The 16,760-nt window shown below is 44.2% G+C and overlaps 1 protein-coding gene across 2 annotated transcripts in view; it reads right to left on the reverse strand.

The window, feature by feature from the left end:
• Positions 1–16,760, reverse strand: part of LOC125451320 (organic cation/carnitine transporter 2-like) — a 52,481-nt gene that overhangs the window by 22,555 nt on the left and 13,166 nt on the right. For both annotated transcript variants that reach the window (XM_059644846.1, XM_059644848.1), the window contains exons 2-5: positions 8,310–8,413; positions 4,089–4,243; positions 834–1,005; positions 193–334 (exon numbers count right to left, since the gene is read on the reverse strand). In XM_059644846.1, the coding sequence (XP_059500829.1) occupies positions 193–334; positions 834–1,005; positions 4,089–4,243; positions 8,310–8,413 (573 nt within the window). The remainder of the gene's footprint in view (positions 1–192; positions 335–833; positions 1,006–4,088; positions 4,244–8,309; positions 8,414–16,760) is intronic.

The following is a 16,760-nucleotide window of genomic DNA, read 5'->3' on the forward strand; positions in this document are numbered from 1 at the left end:
CAAGCTTTCCTGCTCCTCCGAAGCTGCTTGGCCTGCTATGTTCATCCAGCTCTACACCTTGTTATCTCAGATTCTCCAGCATTGGCAGTTCCTATCATCTCCTGGCGTATTATCATGTCTTTTTTCACTATTCCTACTAGAACACCATTGAATATAAAGACCAAATTACTAAAAAGCTCAGTGGTTCATTACAATTGATTCTCGCTCTCCTATATTCTCAAACATCTCAGCTGTTGTCGTAATGCCATTCCTTTTAGCAGCAGCTTTTAAAATCACTATTGCCTCTTCCACTCGACCCTGAGAGAGCAGCCATCTCGGAGATTCTGGTATGAACCTGTAAAATACAAGGGGGGAATACTGTAGCAGGCAGATTAGTAAAGATTGTGCAAATTGAGTTCAGAGAAGGCGAAAACTTGCTCAAGTGGTTTAGTGAGGAGGAAAGCAAACCTGCAGAGAAAACATTCCCTTCTCGCACTGCTCAACCATAGCCAAATGGATATGGTGCGCTGGAACTGAGAGTGTTGTGTAATAATTTTTTAAAAAGGCTCCATTGTTGAAAAAAAATAAATTGGAGGGCTCAAGGTGGTTCCAAAGAGAGCCATCAAAACTGCCATTTGTGTTGGCCAGCAGGCAGTTGGAGATCAGAAGGTCAGGGTCATTGGGTTTTGGCCGAGAGACAGGTTGACATGCAAAATTAAAAGGCACCCGGATACATCCACCCCCTTTGAAATTTGTTTCATGCTGAAATGCAGTGAATACATTTATCAAAATTGTGCAATTTGAATAAACACAAGTTACAGAATAAAAGAAAACTTCACTGAAATTTAACTCACCACCAAAGAGGGATATAAAGGATTTGTGGAAGTGATAAAGCGATCAATAACATCCGCCAGTCCCGGATAAAATAGGCAAAAATCGGTAGAACAACATAACCTACTGCATAAAAGAGGCAGACGCCAACGGTTCCAAAAGCTATCCTTTCAGCTTTGCCAAGAAGTTCACTTCCTATTGAAGAGATTTATTTTTTTAAAAAAGTAAACTTACAAACCTCAGAGTAATAAATTGTCAATTCAAATAACAAACAAATAGAACAGAATTGCACTTCAAAAGTAAAGGGAGAAAAAACAGACCAAAATTAACAATGGCAGGCCCAGCGATCAGCAAGATGTAATTTACAAATGTAACTAACCACAGTCTGCATGGTGACTTTCAGAGAATAGATCTCCTGTTCAGTTCTGGTTTTGCAAATTCATTCCCAACATCTGATCACGAGCACTTGTAATGTTCAAACGATTTCAAGAATTTCCCATCATCAAGTGTGTCAGATACATGATAGGGAAGTAGCTCATTAGCCTGAAACAGCATTCAGTTCTACTCACTACTGCACTCTGAAGTCCCAGAGATTCATCATCCTGTCTGACCTCCATGTCCCCTGATCCCCATCCCTCAAACTCCCACTACTCTGAAGACCTGAATATTTCCCCACCCTCACCCCAAACCTTGATGATCAGTTCAGCACCCTGCCCCACCCGTCCAAGCCCTAGCCTTGCATTCTCATCTCCCAATTCTCCATCTTGCCCAACCCATGTCCACTCTCACCATGCACCTTGACCTTCTGGATTCTCAACCCCAGCACACACAGTGTTCCCAGTGGTCTCCAGCTGTCTTCCTCATACTGCCAGTTTGAGACACCACAAAGGTTACCCCAAAGTTTCAAATCAGTGTTACTTGATCAATATCTCAAAACATGTAATCAAAGCCTTGGGTAACCAGATTCAATTTGTTGTTAATAGGAATTAAACTCATTGAAGATCTTACAATTGTCACTGTCATTGGCAGACTCAGGGTGTGGGCTCTTATTTAGATCAGGTTACTTTTATCCCCCTTTCTTCTTTCATGTGGTGTGTGTATCACTGGTAAGGCCAGCATGTGTTACCCTTTATGACATGCCCTTGAAGTAAGTGGTTAGCCTGACCACTTCAGAAGTCATTTGTGGGCCAGACCAGTAAGAATGCCAGACTAATGAACCAAAGAGCCAGAGTCATATAGCACAGAAACAGACTCTTTGGTCCAACCTGTCCATGCCGAACAAGTAGTTTCCCAAACTAAACAAGGCCCATTTGCTAGCATTTAGCCCAAAACCTATTCATGTAAATGCCCAAATATTGTTTAAATGTTGTAACTGTACCTGTATCTACCATTTCCTCTAGCAGTTAATTCCAAATATGCACCACACTCTTGAGAAAAAGTTGCCCTCGGGTCCCTTTTGAATCTCTCTCTTCTCACTTTAAAATTATGCCCCCTAGTTGTGAACTCCCCAACCCAAGGGGAAAAAAAATAAAATGGGCTTTTGCAATGAATCAAGTGGAAGTGATGACCTATTGCTACTGGACTACTAGTCCCACGTGGCAGATGGTGATTTAATTTCATTTCAAGAAGAAACTGGAATTACGTGCCTATTGACTTAGGGAAAGGAACTACGATTCTTACCTACATGTAACTCCAAGGCCACATCATGTGATTGACTCTTAACTGTCTTCTAGACAATTAGGCATGGTTAATAAATGCTGAACTGGCTACTGATGTCCGTATCCCAGGACTGAAATAAATACGCTGAAATCCAGTGAAAGAAAAAGAGAGAATGCCTTTTTCTTTGGCAATGAAAAAATTCAACATCCACAAGCTTTTCGGGATTCCATTTTAGTCTAATGAAAAGACAAAGCTAATATACTTTCTCAGAGGTCAGGGCATTACCACTGTGCCACATATGCCCAAGAAATAATTAACAATGCACCAACAAGGTTGGCATTCAAGTTTCTGTACGCAGAGTACAACAGATTGGCAGGTCATCTTATCCACATGACCACTTCATCGTACACCAAAGTGGGTATTTTGTTTTAAATCAATTGTTCAGATGTATCATGACACATACTTGGAGCAGGTGAAATTTGAACCTGGACCTTCTGAGCCAGAGGTGGGAAGATTACCATCATGCCCCAAGACTTTCTGAAAGGTTATCATATCCTTCCTAAGGTGCAGTGATTACAGCACCACTGCTATGGTCTAACCAGGGCTCTGTGTAGCTGAAACATGACTTGAATAGGCATTTAAAACAAGGCAGAGCGCCAGAGATTCTGGAAGAAACAGCTCCCAAGGCATAAGGCAACTGCTGAATGTTGACTGAAATTAAGAGCAGAGATGCAGTGATACAATGCAAATCAAAATTCAAATTAGTAAAACAGGGTGCAAGCCTTCCAAAGTTAGTCTTTGCATGACTCTACCTGTCTGACTGAGGATAACGCAACACTGTCGTGGACTGGGTCTTACATTTGGATGTGGGTATCTGGATTTGGGGCAGGGTAGCAATCTTCAACAACAAATAAAAACAGAAATTACTGGAAATTCTCAGCAGGTCTGACAGTATACGCGCAGAGAAATCAGCGTTAACTCTTCCTCAGAGCTTTACTTTTAAGCAGTGTTCAGTAGCTTGGCCTCAGCAGCATGCATAAGTGAGACTACCACGTTTAGAGATCAGGATAAGAGGTCGTTTTGGTGAAGTCACTGATGTGGAAGAGGGATGTTCTGGCAATAGATCGGCCCTGGACTTTAAAAATTATCCAACACACTTTTGGTCTTATTCTCAAAGTGTAAAGTAGAGAAAGCCAGAAATCCCATTTAGTGAGAAGGAATTACTTCTGGCTGACATCCAAAGCAGAAACATTTTTTCCACCAGCCGTTTAGCCTGCACAATGCAAAAAAAGGAAGAAGAGGTGAATATCGAAAATGACGAGAATGGAATAGAACATGGAAAGCCGAAAGAACTGCGGATGCTGTAAATCAGGAACAAAAACAGAAGTTGCTGGAAAAGCTCAGCAGGTCTGGCAGCATCTGTGAAGAAAAAAAAAAATCAGCGTTAACATTTCAGGTCAGTTCTGAAGAAGAGTCACCTGACCTGAGACATTAACTCTGATCTTTTCTTCTCTCTTGCTGCCAGACTTGCTCAGGCTTTCCAGCAACGCCTGTTTTTATTCCTGAATAGAACAAGGAAACTAATTTTGAAGGATACAGCAAATTAAAATGAATCTTACCCAAAATGAACATCACTATGTACCGTGCAATTTGGGCAAGGCCAACAATGAAGAACAAGGTAGCAAACATCTCCCAGCTCTGAGAGGTCACGAGGAGAAGGCTGGAGGCAGTGTGCACAGTCATGGATACAAACAGAATGAGTTTTCGCCCGTACCTTAATGCAAGAAAACATAGCCATTTAAATAATCATTCTCCCTCACACACAGTAGCCCAATTTGTTGCTTCTTATATCCTTTTGATCCAAGATGCAGGCCAGGAATCCTTTATCCAAAAATCCCAGGACCAATTCTTTTTGGATACACTTAGCCGCAAGATCATTTACTAATCATCTCTCAATGAAAAGCAAAATATTCATTTAACTTCTGAACTCATTGTACCCTGGCTTGTCGGGGAACGGGTTCACATGATCTTTTATTGAAATCTGTTATTTCTTTCATTATCTCGGCACCAATTATTCTTTATTCCCATTTGTTGTTACGCATACCACTTAGATCTTTTGAAGGCCGTTCAGACGTTTTGAAGAAAAATTTTGCCTGAAGCTTAGGCCTGAATGGATCCAGAAGTGAAGTCAATGTCCAAAGGGCCCAAACAGATCTGCAGAAGTTAAGTTCAGACCTTTGGAAATAAGCTTCATTTTCACATCCATTTGAGTCCGTTCAGGCTAAGTCAAGTTTTCTTCCTCACAAGGCCTGAACTCAGCATGGACTGTTCACATCTGCTTTCGAAAAGGCCTCTGGTTTTTAGATCTTCTTGGTTTTTGGACGTACAGATTAAAGATACCTAACCTGTATTTTATTTTATCCTTTTGTATGAAATGTCAGATGCCAGGCTATAATAGTCACATTTCAAAACTGGTATCAAAACAATAACTTTCATCTTTATTCTTCAATCACAAAAAGACTTCTGAATTTTATGAAATACACAAAAATCTTTTTAACACTTAGATGCTGTCAATACTTCATTTATTGCTCTTGCCTTGTTAAATTAGGGTATGGACATTGCTGTTGTGAGTTTTGCCCCAGGAAGGTATTTTACCTGGTGTAGGGATATGGATGAAATTTCTTGCAACATAATCAGCTTGGATATTGTAACACTGAAGAATCCGACAGACTGCTATTAAAGCTTATAAAACCCTTGTTAGGACACCTTTGGAGCATTGTATGCAGTTTTGCTCGCCAGATTGCCAGAAACATGTGGAAGCTTAGGAGAGAGTGCAGAGGAGGTTTACCAGGATATTGCCTAGTCTCGAGGGCATTGGCTATGAGGAAAGGTTAAAAAGACTACGATGGTTTTCACTGGAAAGATGGCAGCTAAGAGGAGATCTGATAGAGGTCTACAAAATTATGAGAGGCACAGCTAGGTTGGATAGTTAGAGGCTTTTGTCCAGGGTTGAAGTTTCAATAACAAGGGGGCATGGGTTCTAGAGTTTCCCCACCACAGATGTCAGACTGACTGGCCTATAATTCCCTGGATTATCCCTGCTTCCTTTCTTAAACAAGGGTACAACACTGGCTAATCTCCAGTCCTCTGGAACCTCACCTGTAGTCAAGGAGGATGTAAATATATCAGCTAATGCCTCTCGCAGTAACCTGGAATGGATCCCATCTGGCCCTGAGAACTTGTCTTCCTTAATACAATTTAGGATTCCCAAACCTTCCTCCTTTAATATATTGACTCCCTCTAGAGCATTCACAAATTCATCCCTAACATCAGCATCAGTCATGTCCTTCTCCTTGGTGAATGCCGATACAAAGTACTTATTAAGGATCTCTCCCACTTCCTGTGGCTCCATGCAAAACTTCTCTCCTTTGTCCTTGAGGGGACCCACTCTCTCCCTTGCTACCCTCTTTCTTCTAATATAAGCATTAAAAGTCTTGGGATTCTCCTTGAATGAAGGGTCTAGGCCCGAAACGTCAGCTTTTGTGCTTCTGAAATGCTGTTTGGCCTGCTGTGTTCATCCAGCTTCACACTTTGTTATCTCTCTTCTCCTTGATCCTGTTTGCTAAAGACATTTCATGGCACCTTTTAGCCTTCCTAATTCTGTGTTTTAAGTTTCTTCCTAATTTCTCTATACTCCTCAGGGCTGTGTCAATTTGTCAGCTTGCCTAGGCCTACCATATGCTTCCTTTTCCCTTCTGACTAAGTTTACAATTTTCCTTGACATCCATGGTTCCTGGATCGTGGCATTCCTATCCTTCAGTTTTCAGAGACATGCATGTCCTGCACTTTAATCAATTAGTCTTTAAAAGCCTCCCACATGCCAGACATAGATATGCCCTCAAATAACTGTTCCCAATCCACATTCCCCAGTTCCTATTTAATTTGGAAGTAACTGGTCCCTGCACAATTAAACACCCTTACCAGAGGGCCATGACTACTCGAAATCTTATGGAGTTAACGGTCACCTAAGCCCAAAATGCTCTCCTACTAAAACATCAATCTCCTGTCCTGGCTCATTCCCTAATACAAAGTCTAGTAATGGCCTCTTCTCTGGTTGGATTGTTGACATTTTGTCTCAAAAAGCCTTCCTGGACACATCTAACAAATAGCTCTCCATCTGAGCCCCTGGCTCTAAGGCAGTCCCAGTCAATAAGAGGAAAGTTGAAGTCATCCACTAGAACTACCCAGCTTTTTTCACACCCATCTAGTATTTGACAAAATATCTGCTCCTCTGTCTCATGTGGGCTGTTGGGAGGTCTATAGAAGAACTCCCAACATTGTGATTTCATACTTCCTATTCCTGAGCTCCACCCATACTGCCTCACTGCAAGATCCCTCCAATGTGTCCTCCCTCAACACTGCTGAAATGTGATTCCTAATCAGCAACGCAACTCTCCCCACCCCTTTTGTTTCCCCTTCCTGTCCTGTCTAAAACAGCGATATCCAGGACTGTTAAGCTGCCAGTCCTGCCCCTCCTTTAACCATGTCTCCGTAACTGCAATATTATCATAATTCCATGTAATAATGCATGTTTTAGGTTCATCTTCCTTACCTGTTATACTTCTTGCATTGAAGTAAATGCACTCCAGATCTCCAGTCCCTCTGAGCCCTGCGACTTCCCTCTGCCTGCCCTTACTCTGCACTATGCATCTCTAAGTCTCTCTTTTGTCCCCAGTCCCTGCACTTACAGGCCTATTGTTCTGGCTCCCATCCCCCTGCCACACTAGTTTAAACTCTCCCGAAGAGCCCTAGCAAAGCTCCTGCCCAGAATATTGGTGCCCTTCCAGTTCAGGTGCAACCTGTCCTTCTTGTACAGGTCCTACCTTCCCCAGAATTACTAAGCTATATAAAGCAGTATGCCACATACAAACTGCCCCAAGACAAGATGGAGTAGGTGATCTTTATATCCTCAGGTCACATGCTATGAAACGGTGAGGTTATCATAAGCATGTCTCTCAAAGGTATACTGACCATGAGACATAACATAATTGCCATTGAACTTCTCCAGACCTGGTGCTGGTGCCCCTCCAACCAAGGCACACTTAGAATATCACTGGGTCAAAACCGTGAAAATGAAAGAAAAGTGGTATATTCCCAAATGCGTTCCAAAGTTGCACACAACTGTTCAGAGATTAAGCCCTGTGCTTCCAAGCAAAACCTGCATTCAAACACAGTCTAGTTTGGGGAAAAACAAACGCTTGCAGCATTTAAACAGTCATGTCAAGCACGAGGTCACACAAAAGCCGTTGCTTAAACATGAGGACATCTGCAGATCTGTGGAGGCCGTGCAACATCAGAAGGTAAGTGGCAGTTATTGCTGAGAAGCACCTAGGATCCCATCCACCATTTCAAATACACTCCCTCCACTGACTGGCACCTTCTGCCAAATGTACTGCAGCAACTCACCACGCATCCACCAACAGCACCTTCCAAACATGCGACCTCTATCGCCGGGAAAGGACAGTATCTAACAGATGCACGAGACTCGAACCACAAAGTCACTCTCCAAGACAAACACTATCCTGTGCCATTCCAACTCTGTCGCTGGGTGACAATCCAGGGACTCTGTCACCAACAGAATTGCAGAATAGGTACAATATAGCTTGTAAAGATGGTTCACCACCACTTTAAAACGTAAATTGTGAACAAAACACAAATCTTGACCCTTCCAGTGGCTGCCACATCCCTAGAATCAGGATATGAAAAACATCTTTTTCTAGCTGCTGAAGGAAATTACCAAAACTCATTAATTATTTAGTGACTAGTATTAAGAATTGTACCTGTCTGAAATTTGTCCAGAGATGAATGATCCACACAGCATGCCCAAGAAAAGTACTGATACTGTGAATGGTCCTTTCCAGTTATCATCACAAACAAGATTCCACTGAAAAAACAATGCAAAGTCATTAAAAACACCAAACAAAAAATAACCCAAAGGACTACAGGTGCTGGAAATCAGAAACAAAAGCCAAAATTGCCATAAATGTATTCTGAAGAAGGGTCACTGACCCAAAATGTCAACCCTGCTTTCTCATCACAAATGCTGCCTGAGTTTTCCCAGCAACTTATCTTTTTTGTCATTAAAAGCACAATTAACCTGCATTTCCGGCACGCTATTGGTTTGTTAAAAGCCTGGGACTGTAAAGAATATAATGGCATTGCCATATGAACTAACTTGTAAGAGAACAGTTTGTTTCTCATTGCAATGGAGGCATTAACTAGTTTGCTTTTAGTCTTTAAGCCTCTAAGGGAGACAGGTCTGTTTTAATAAGGACATGAGCGTGATCATGCTTTCTATGTGTCTTTAAAAAGTGTGAATTAGCCCAGTGCAGAATAGACCCCAAGTGTTTTATTCTTGCACTACAACAGTGAAAACACTTGATAGACAAAAATAAAAGTCCCAAATCATCAGCCACGTGAAATCAGCAGGTCATAAAAAAACCCTACAGAAATCCATGTTTTATTGAGAATGAAACTATAGCTCAGGACACGCACATCTGATTCTCTGTGGTTTGATCAATAAGACACGGATTTCAATTATACTTTCCAACATGGTTAAAGAAAGAGAGCAGGTCATTTGGGGGAAGCCAGTTTTGGCAGTCTATTCAGTATGATGGGAATTGCAGTTACTGACGGCACATCACAGAGACCATTTGTTCATGTTATATATGTGGTTAATCTTGATTTAAAAATGCAATTGTAAATTTTTACTTGTAAGACTCGGGGTGAAGCAACGGCTTTTTGGCACGATTGCTCATCCTGTACAGAATTGCAGACCGTCCATCAAAAAGATTGTTTAAGGATAGAGACTTCTCCATTTAGTTCTGTTATCTCTCATACTAACATCCATGAGCCATCTGTATCTAACCCAGTGAAGTGGAAATCTGACCAACATGCTCATGGTGCTTTGCAAGACGTTCAGCTGCTGCAGCGAGATCTTATGCAGCGAAACGTGCTTGGCTTTTAGTTGCTTTGTGCAATGCCTATACGCTACCCACGACCAAAGTGAACATGTACACACACCAGTGCCTTTGATAACAAAGTGTGAAGCTGGACGAACACAGCAGGCCAAGCAGCATCTCAGGAACACAAAAGCTGGCGTTTCGGGCCTAGACCCTTCATCAGAGAGGGGGATGAGGAGAGGGTTCTGGAATAAATAAGGAGAGAGGGGGAGGCGGACTGAATATGAGGAGAAAAGAAGATAGGTGAAGAGGAGAATATAGGTGGGGAGGTAGGGAGGGGATAGGTCAGTCCAGGGAAGACGGACAAGTCAAGGAGGCGGGATGAGGTAGTAGGTAGGAAATGGAGGTGCGGCTTGAGGTGGGAGGAAGGGATGGGTGAGAGAAAGAACAGGTTAGGGAAGCGGAGACAGGCTGGGCTGGTTTTGGGATGCAGTGGGGGGAGGGGAGGAGCTGGGCTGGTTGTGTGATGCAGTGGGGGGAGGGGACGAACTGGGCTGGTTTTGGGATGCGGTGGGGGAAGGGGAGATTTTGAAGCTCGTGAAGCCCACATTGATACCATTGGGCTACAGGGTTCCCAAGCGGAATATGAGTTGCTGTTCCTGCAACCTTCGGGTGGCATCCTTGCGGCACTGCAGGAGGCCCATGATGGACATGACATCTAAAGAATGGGAGGTGCAGTTGTTTATTGTGAACCGACTGTAGGTGTTCTGCAAAGCGGTCCCCAAGCCTCTGCTTGGTTTCCCCAACGTAGAGGTAGCCACACCGGGTACAATAGATACAGTAAACCACATTGGCAGATGTGCAGGTGAACCTCTGCTTAATATGGAAAGTCATCTTGGGGCCTGGAATGGGGGTGAGGGAGGAGGTGTGGGGGCAAGTGTAGCACTTCCTGCGATTGCAGGGGAAAGTGCCAGGTGTGGTGGGGTTGGAGGGGAGTGTGGAGCGGACAAGGGAGTTGCGGAGAGAGTGGTCTCTCCAGAAGGCAGACAAGGGTGGGGATGGAAAAGTGTCTTGGGTGGTGGGGTCGGATTGTAGATAGCGGAAGTGTCGGAGGACGATGCACTGTATCCGGAGGTTGGTGGGGTGGTGTGTGAGAACGAGGGAGATCCTCTTTGGGCGGTTATGGCGGGGGCGGGGTATGAGGGATGTGTTGCGGGAAATGCAGGAGACGTGGTCAAAGGAGTTGTCGACCACTGCGGAGGGAAAGTTGCTGTCCTTAAAGAACATGGACATCTGGGATGTGCACGAGTGGAATGCCTCAGCCTGGGAGCAGATGCGGCGGAGGCGGAGGAATTGGGAAAAGGGGATGGAATTTGTGCAGGAGGGTGGTTGGGAGGAGGTGTATTCTAGGTAGCTCTGTGAGTCAGTGGGCTTGAAATGAATATCAGTTTCTAGCTGGTTACCTGAGATGGAGACTGAGAGGTCCGGGAAGGTGAGGGATGTGTTGGAGATGGCCCAGGTGAACTTAAGGTTGGGGTGGAAAGTGTTGGTGAAGTGGATGAACTGTTCGAGCTCCTCTGGGGAGCAAGAGGCGGCGTCGATACAGTCATCAATGTAACAGAGGAAGAGGTGGGGTTTGGGGCCTGTGTAGGTGCGGAAGAGGGACTGTTCCACGTAACCTACAAAGAAGCAGGCATAGCTTGGGCCCATGCGGGTACCCATGGCCACCCCCTTTGTCTGTAGGAAGTGGGAGGAATCGAAAGAGAAGTTGTTGAGGGTGAGAACGAGTTCGGCTAGGCGGATGAGGGTGTTGGTGGAGGGCGATTGGTCGGGCCTGCGGGACAGGAAGAAGTGGAGGGCCTTGAGGCCATCTACATGAGGAATACAGGTGTGTATGGCCCTAGTATTTGACACTCCCACCCTCGGAAAAAGATTCCAACTATCAACCCTATCCATGCCTCTCATTTATATACTTTTATCAGGTCAGATACTCTAGCAAAAACAATCTCCAGTTTGTCGAACCTCTCCTTAAAGATAATATACTCCAATCGAGACAGTATCCTCGTAAACCTCTTTTGCAGCCTCTCCAAAGCCTCCACATCCTTCCCATGGTGTGGAGACCATAACCGCACACTATATTCCAAATGTGGCCGAGCTAAAGCTTTTTATAGCTGCAACATGATTTGCCAATTTTTATACTCAATGCCCTGACCTATGAAGGAACCCCACCTCTTCCTCTGTTACATTGATGACTGTATCGGCGCTGCCTCTTGCTCCCCAGAGGAGCTCAAACAGTTCATCCACTTCAACACCTTCCACCCCAACCTCACGTTCACCTGGGACATCTCCAACACATCCCTCACCTTCCTGGACCTCTCAGTCTCCATCTCAGGTAACCAGCTCGAAACTGATGTCCATCTCAAGCCCACCGACTCCCACAGCTACCTAGAATACACCTCCTCCCAACCACCTTCCTGCAAAAATTCCATTCCCTATTCCCAATTCCTCCGCCTCTGCCGCATCTGCTCCCAGGATGATGCATTCAACTCCCGCACATCCCAGATGTCCTCGTTCTTCAAGGACCACAACTTTCCCCCCACAGTGGTCGAGAATGCCCTTGGCCGCGTCTCCCGCATTTCCCGCAACACATCCCTCACACCCCGCCCCCGCCACAACTGCCCAAAGAGGATCCCCCTCATTCTCACACACCACCCCACCAACCTCCGGATACAACGCATCATCCTCTGACACTTACGCCATCTACAATCCAACCCCACCATCCAAGCCATTTTTCCATCCCCACCCTTGTCTGCCTTCCAGAGAGACCATTCTCTCCGTGACTCCCTTGTCCGCTCCACACTCCCCTCCAACCCCACCACACCCGGCACCTTCCCCTGCAACCGCAGGAAATGCTACACTTGCCCCCACACCTCCTCCCTCACCCCCATCCCAGGCCCCAAGATGACATTCCATATTAAGCAGAGGTTCACCCGCACGTCTGCCAATGTGATATGCTGTATCCACTGTACCCGGTGTGGCTTCCTCTACATTGGGGAAACCAAGCGGAGGCTTGGGGACCACTTTGCAGAACACCTCCGCTCGGTTCGCAATAAACAACTGCACCTCCCAGTCGCGAAACATTTTAACTCCCCATCCCATTCCTCAGACAACATGTCCATCATGGGCCTCCTGCAGTGCCACAAAGATGCCACCCGAAGGTTGCAGGAACAGCAACTCATATTCCGCTTGGGAACGCTGCAGCCCAATGGTATCAATGTGGAATTCACGAGCTTCAAAATCTCCCCTTCCCCCACTGCATCCCAAAACAAGCCCAGTTCTTCCCCTCCCCCCACTGCATCACAAAACCTGCCCAGCTCGTCCACTCCCCCCAGTGCATCCCAAAACCAGCCCAGCCTGTCTCCACTTCCCTAACCTGTTCTTCCTCTCACCTATCCCTTCCTCCCACCTCAAGCCGCACCTCCATCTCCTACCTACTACCTCATCCCGCCTCCTTGACCTGTCTGTCTTCCCTGGACTGACCTATCCCCTCCCTACCTCCTCCCCCCCTGTATTCTCCTCTCCACCTATCTTCTTTTCTCTCCATCTTCAGTCTGCCTCCCCCTCTCTCCTTATTTATTCCAGAACCCTCTCCCCATCCCCCTCTCTGATGAAGGGTCTAGGCTCGAAATGCCAGCTTTTGTGCTCCTGAGATGCTGCTTGGCCTGCTGTGTTCATCCAGCTTCACACTTTGTTATCTGGGTTCATGGTTGATCCAGCCTTCCTCGTGTCCACTTTCATGCTTTTACCTGCAACGTTCAATTCCTATCATGATCAAGAACCTATCTCAGCCTTAAACATATACGAGGACTCTGCCCACAAGATGTCCATGGTAAGGAATTCTAAAGATTCGCCGTCTTCAGGAATTCCTCATCTCAGTCTTAAATTGGAGTGCCTTTATTCGGAGAGTATGGCTTCTGGTCCTAGACTCTCCCATGAAGGTAAATGTCCTCTCAGCATTTAGTCTGTCAACCTCTTGAGCATCCTATACATTTTAATGAGTTTACTGCTCATTCTTCTAAACTCTACTGAGTAGAATGTCAAACTATTAGTCTTTGCTCACATGACTGTCTTTCTCAAACACTCCTAGGAAAGTGGACTAGGAAAATTAGTTAGAGAAGGTAGACAGAAGAGAAGCAGTGGAAGACATTTAAAGGAAAATACTGCATAACTCTCAAAGATATATTCCTTTGAGTAGAAAGCAATACTGTAGATACCTAAGGACATTAAGGATGATATCAATTTGATAAGAAAAGACAGAAAATGTTGAAAAGATTACTGGCAAGCCAGAAGATTTGAAGAAGTTTAGAAACTAGAAAAAGAATGCCCACTTCTTTTTTTTAAAGAAAGCTGCAATTAGAACCAATTAGCTAGAAATAAAGTCCAGTAGCACTACATCACTGCCAAGTGACAGGAAGGTACCTGACAATCATAAAAATGGCAGCGCCCATATATTGTTGAAAAATCAGGTGGAGTATCTGTGGATTGGAAGGCTGCATGTTAGAATTTGATGTTTCGAAAATGATTGGTGGGGGGGCAGCAAGGGAAAGAGCGTGTGGTCCCCTTAAAGGATGATGTGTTTTTTGTAGGCTTGGAGATTTGTTTTAATGTGCAGGTGTACAGAGAGTTCCTGAAATCGAAATATTTATCCCAAATGGCTGTACGGTTAGCAACTCAGTTTGTTTTGTTATTAAGGCAACCTGTTTGAAAATCAACCAATTAATTTAAACCAGGCACTTAGAGACTAAATAAACAATTAAATTTAAATCTGATGGTTTTGACAACATTGGACCAATCCTTTGTAAGAAATTAACACTGGTAATCAGGGGTATAAAACAAGAGGTTATTTGAATATCAGTGTGAGAACAACTGCTACCTGTTAGAGTTAACAACTAGCAGCCCTAAAGAGAAAAATCACTGGCTCTTTCAGAATTCTCCAAGCTCTCAGAAAACTATCTCAACTAAAGGGACACTGGCACTCTTAGCTCATATTACTGACACAAGAATTCAATGGGAAAAGGCATCCCTGACTGAAGATCAGCAGAGAGGGTGTGGAGCATTCCGGAGGACATATCCTGACTGTAATTTCGAGAGATTAAGTTTTAATTTTTTTTCTAATTTTAGTTTATATAAGTAGGACTTATATTTATTAGAATGGCACACTGTTAGAATTTTGTTTTATTCCACAATAGCTAGTAGTTAAGGCGGATTGGTTTGGTTGGCTAGTATTCTTGTTAATATGTTCACTGTTAGAGTTAGATAAATAAATTACTACTTGTTGATTATACAATGATTGAAAGGATTTCATTTCATTTAACAACTCCTTTATAACTGATTGGGAGTGAGAGGCACCCCAAAAGTTATACTTTTCAACATCTTTTAACAGATTATAGGGAGAAGGGAGTTTTCAGTTTTAGTTATCAGAAGGGGAGGGTCGACCTCCACGTCATAACAATATTCACAAATTCCCGAAGCCCACCACCCCACCCCTCACCCCCGCCCGGCAATATAAGAATGGTGTGACAGCTGACTATCGGCACCTGCACAGCTTCAGTGTTACACTGTCCGAGACAGAAGGTGGTTGAAAATAAGAGTCCAAGAAAAAAAATCAATGAAAAATATATTAAATGTTTCGACATGTAAATCTTTTCTGCACCCTTTCAAATTTAACACCATCTTTCCTATAGCAAGGAGACCAAAACTGAACGCAGTATTCCAAAATCAATCTCCTATACAGCCACAACATGACTTCCCGACTCCTGTATTCAATGCACTGACTAATAATGGCAAGTAAACAAAACTCATTCTCCACTATCCTGTCGACTCCATCTTCAAAGAACTGTGAACCTGAACTCCAAGGTCACTTTGTTTGGCAATAATCGCCAGGACGTTACCATTAAGTGAATAAGTTTTGACCTGATTTTCTCTCCCAAAATGTGGTACCTCACAGTTACCTAGATTAAACTCCATTTGCCACTCCTCTGTCCATCTGATCAAGGTCCCATTGTATTCTAAGGAAACCACCTTCACTGTCCAGCACACAACCAATTTTAGTGTCACCTGCAAATTTACTAACCATACTTTCTATATTCACATCCAGAGGTTGAGATTGGGGAATTAAACAATGGAGCTGAAGGTTACAATCTGATCAGCCACACTATTTAAAATGGCTCGAGAAGCCAAATGCCCTATTTCCATACATGGGAAAGCACTAGGCTACTAAACATGGAACTGATGGCCTGCATCCTACAGTCTTAAAAGAAGTGGCTGCAGAAGTAGCAGATGTGTCCCTTATTAACTTCCCAAATCAATGCATTAGATTTTGGATTAGAAAACTGGAATGTAAGAAGGGAGATAGAAATCAGCAAACTAAAAACCAGTTGGCCTGAGATAACACGGCGTGAAACTGGATGAACACAGCAGGCCAAGCAGCATCAGAGGAGCAGGAAAGTTTCACATTTCGGGTCGAGACCCTTCTTCAGAAATGTAATGAAATCTGAAGAAAGGTCTTGACCCGAAACGTCAAACTTTCCTGCTCGGCCTGCTGTGATCATCCAGCTCTACACCTTGTTATCTCGGATTCTCCAGCATCGGCAGTTCCTACTATCTCTGTAACCAGTTAGCCTGACATCAGTCATCAGGAAAAATACCAGAAGCCATCTATGAAGGAGGTGCAGGTCATTTAGGAAACAATTATACATTCAGGCAGATCCAACAGTGTTGTAAAAGGAAAATAAAAGAAAAACTGTTTCAAGCAAGGATTGGGAACAGGGCAGGCCATTCAGCCCCTCGATTATTTGCTCCATCATTAGATGAGATTGCAGCTGATGTGACTGCGGTCTTAACGTCACAGTTTTGCCTACCTCCCCCATAACCACTGGCTCCCCTGTATAGACCTGACTCAGCCTAGAGAATCCAAGATAACAAAGTTTGGAGCTGGATGAACACAGCAGGCCAAGTAGCATCTCAGGAGCCTGGAGAATATTCAGCGACCCAGTATTTGGTGCTCTAGAGGAAGACGATGTGACCAGTGCATGGGATGGTGCCAGTGACATTGACGCTGGTAGCTGAAGAGTGAGTTAAATTCCTTACATTTTTTGCAGGTTGACTGTAGTTTGCTTGTCCTGGTTGTTTTTAACAGAAGCTTTCTAGCAGCATGCAGAGTGACAGAGTGTACTTATCCCCTTTCTACCCAAAGTGCAGGAGCTTTTGATGGCTGTTCTCAAACTGTGACCTTCACTGCATACTAGTACACTAGACCACTGACACACA

Source organism: Stegostoma tigrinum, chromosome 3 (genome assembly GCF_030684315.1).
Source record: "Stegostoma tigrinum isolate sSteTig4 chromosome 3, sSteTig4.hap1, whole genome shotgun sequence".
In the NCBI taxonomy this organism is placed as follows: Eukaryota; Metazoa; Chordata; class Chondrichthyes; order Orectolobiformes; family Stegostomatidae; genus Stegostoma; species Stegostoma tigrinum.